At 48.8% G+C, this 2500-nt stretch overlaps 1 protein-coding gene across 1 annotated transcript in view; it reads right to left on the bottom strand.

Annotated features, from left to right (window-relative positions):
- LOC125043680 (multiple epidermal growth factor-like domains protein 6) overlaps positions 1-2500 on the bottom strand; it is a 25162-nt gene that overhangs the window by 2755 nt on the left and 19907 nt on the right. Inside the window, exons 18-21 of the mRNA XM_047639916.1 lie at positions 2456-2500; positions 2049-2177; positions 1068-1230; positions 265-447 (exon numbers count right to left, since the gene is read on the bottom strand). The exon at positions 2456-2500 is cut by the window's right edge and continues 122 nt beyond it. Coding sequence (XP_047495872.1) covers positions 265-447; positions 1068-1230; positions 2049-2177; positions 2456-2500 — 520 coding nt within the window. The remainder of the gene's footprint in view (positions 1-264; positions 448-1067; positions 1231-2048; positions 2178-2455) is intronic.

The following is a 2500-nucleotide window of genomic DNA, read 5'->3' on the forward strand; positions in this document are numbered from 1 at the left end:
GTGATGGTTGTGGTGTACAGGTACATATTAAGAAGAAGATGAACATATAGATGGATATATAGTTATATAAATGAGAGAGAGAGAGATAAATAAAGATCAAAATTAAACGAAATACCCCCCCCCCCCAAAAAAAAAAATATATATATATATATATATAATAATAATAATAATGACCAAAGCTAAAGGAATCCCCCCCCCCCGCCCCCCTCCTTAAAAAGATAAATAAAAACATAAAGAAAGAAAAAACAGCTCTCCGCATCTCACCGAGTTCGCAATACCGTCCGTATCTTCCCGGTCCGCAGATGCAGCAGCCGCTGAACCGATCGCAGGTGGCGTTGTGGTGGCAGGCGCAGTCCAGCTGGCAGTCGGGGCCGTAGTGACCAGCGGGACAGGGGAGGGTGCAGTTGGGTCCGGTCCAGCCCAGCCCGCACTGACATTCGCCCGTCGCTGCGGTGGAGGGGGCGATTGGTGGTGGTGGTGGAGAGGGCGATTGGTGGTGGTGAAGAGGGCGATTGGTGGTGGTGGAGAGGGCGATTGGTGGTGGTGGAGAGGGCGATTGGTAGTGGTGGAGAGGGCGATTGGTGGTGGTGGGTTGTGGTGGTGGTGGTGGGGGTGGTTGGTGGTGGTGGTGGGGGTGGTTGGTGGTGGTGGGGGTGGGTGGTGGTGGTGGGGGTGGGTGGTGGTGGGCGGTGAAGAGGGGCATGGGGATGGATGTGAATGAGATGGGGATGACAATAGTAAATCAATATTATAATAATAATATTGATGTGCATAATGGTGATAACAATAACAATAATCACGATAACAGGAACAATAATGGTTAGCATGATAATAATACTTTCTACAAAAGTAAAACTGTCAATTTTTAGTACCAACATTCATATAAGTGAAATTCTTTTTTTTTTTTTATATAAGAAGAGATGCAGTAGTTGGTGGCAGTCACAGTTTTCCTGGTAAGGGTAATGGTAGATAATATTCCCGACGGTAATTGGATAATAATAGTAATAATAAAGGTAATAATAACACCCAGCGTAAAGCTTCCCCGTGCGACCATCAGTAGTTCTCACCTGGATGGCAAATGGCATCGTTTTGGCACTGGCACTCGTTGGCACACTGCAAGCCCCATTTGTCGGCCGGGCAGCGGTTCTCGCACTTGGATCCAACGTACCCTGCCGGGCATCTGCACTGACCGCTCCTGGTACAGACACCGCCGTGTTCGCACTCACACGTCTGGAACATAACTCTTATCACTCATCCTGACTGGTGACTGGAGGAGGGGGAGAGGGAGGGGGAAGGGGGCTAGGGGCGTTGGGGTCGAGGGGGGCTGTGGGTAGAAGGACCTGAAGGTGTGGGTCGAGGTTGAGCAGTTGCTGTGGGTTAGTTCGGCGGAAGTGCACGTACCTGGGCGCGCGAGGGAGGCCGTCACTGCGGCTTGCGAGGCAGAGCAAGGGGCATGCCTGTTTATTTACAAGCGTGTGTATATGCGTGTGTGTGTGTGTGTATGTGTGTGTGTGTGTGTGTGTGTGTGTGTGTGTGTGTGTGTGTGTGTGTGTGTGTGTGTGTGTGTGTGTGTGTGTGTGTGTGTGTGCATGTGTGCGTGTGCGTGTGCGTGTGTGTGTATGTGTGTATACACACACACACACACGCACACACACACACACACACACACACACACACACACACATATATGTATATATATATATATATATATATATATATATATATTTGTTAATAATAGTGTCTAATAATGTCTTTCTCTTTATTTTTACCTGACCATTTTTCTTAGCTCGAGTAGACCTGTTGCCTTGGGTTTAAAGCCAAGTTGTATTCACGTGTAAAATGCATCCAAACCTTAGTTGGGCGAGGAATCCGTGTTCACCTGATTTTATTGGGTCCGAGTAAATATCTGTCACATACGTCAGGCGAGGGCTACTGTGTGTGTCCATGCGACTGTACCTGCTTGGAGGGAGTGTGCATAATGTCTACCGCGTGACTGTACCCGAGTGCTGTCAGTGTAAGATATGTATCGAGTGGCTGTATAACTGTACCTGGTTACAGTGGGTGCTGTATGTACCGTCAGGGCAGGGAAGGGAGCACGTGGGACCGTAGAAACCCTCGGGGCACTCACAAGCCCCAGTCGTCGAGTTACATCGACCTCCGTTCTCACACTCGCATTTCTGTACCAAGGGTGAGGACCGAGGGGTCATGAGGGGTCACGTGAGGGTCAAGAAGTGTCAAAGGGGAGGGTGTAAGTGAGCGAGGAAGAGCTACAGCCTCTGGTCATGTCATGAGGACCTCTTCCTTCTCTCTTTTTTTTTTTTTTTTAGCAGGGGGTCATGAGTGAGAAAAGTGGCCGTGCATTAGTTAGGGGTCACTGATGTCTCAGGTCACCAGAAGTCAAAAATCGAATTGAAAAGAAACCACAAACGAACTAAGAAAAACAGAGGCCACTCACCTCCTTGCAATCGATGCCATAAAAACCTGGAGGACAGCCTTTGCC

This window comes from Penaeus chinensis, chromosome 34 (assembly GCF_019202785.1).
Source record: "Penaeus chinensis breed Huanghai No. 1 chromosome 34, ASM1920278v2, whole genome shotgun sequence".
Taxonomy (NCBI): domain Eukaryota; kingdom Metazoa; phylum Arthropoda; class Malacostraca; order Decapoda; family Penaeidae; genus Penaeus; species Penaeus chinensis.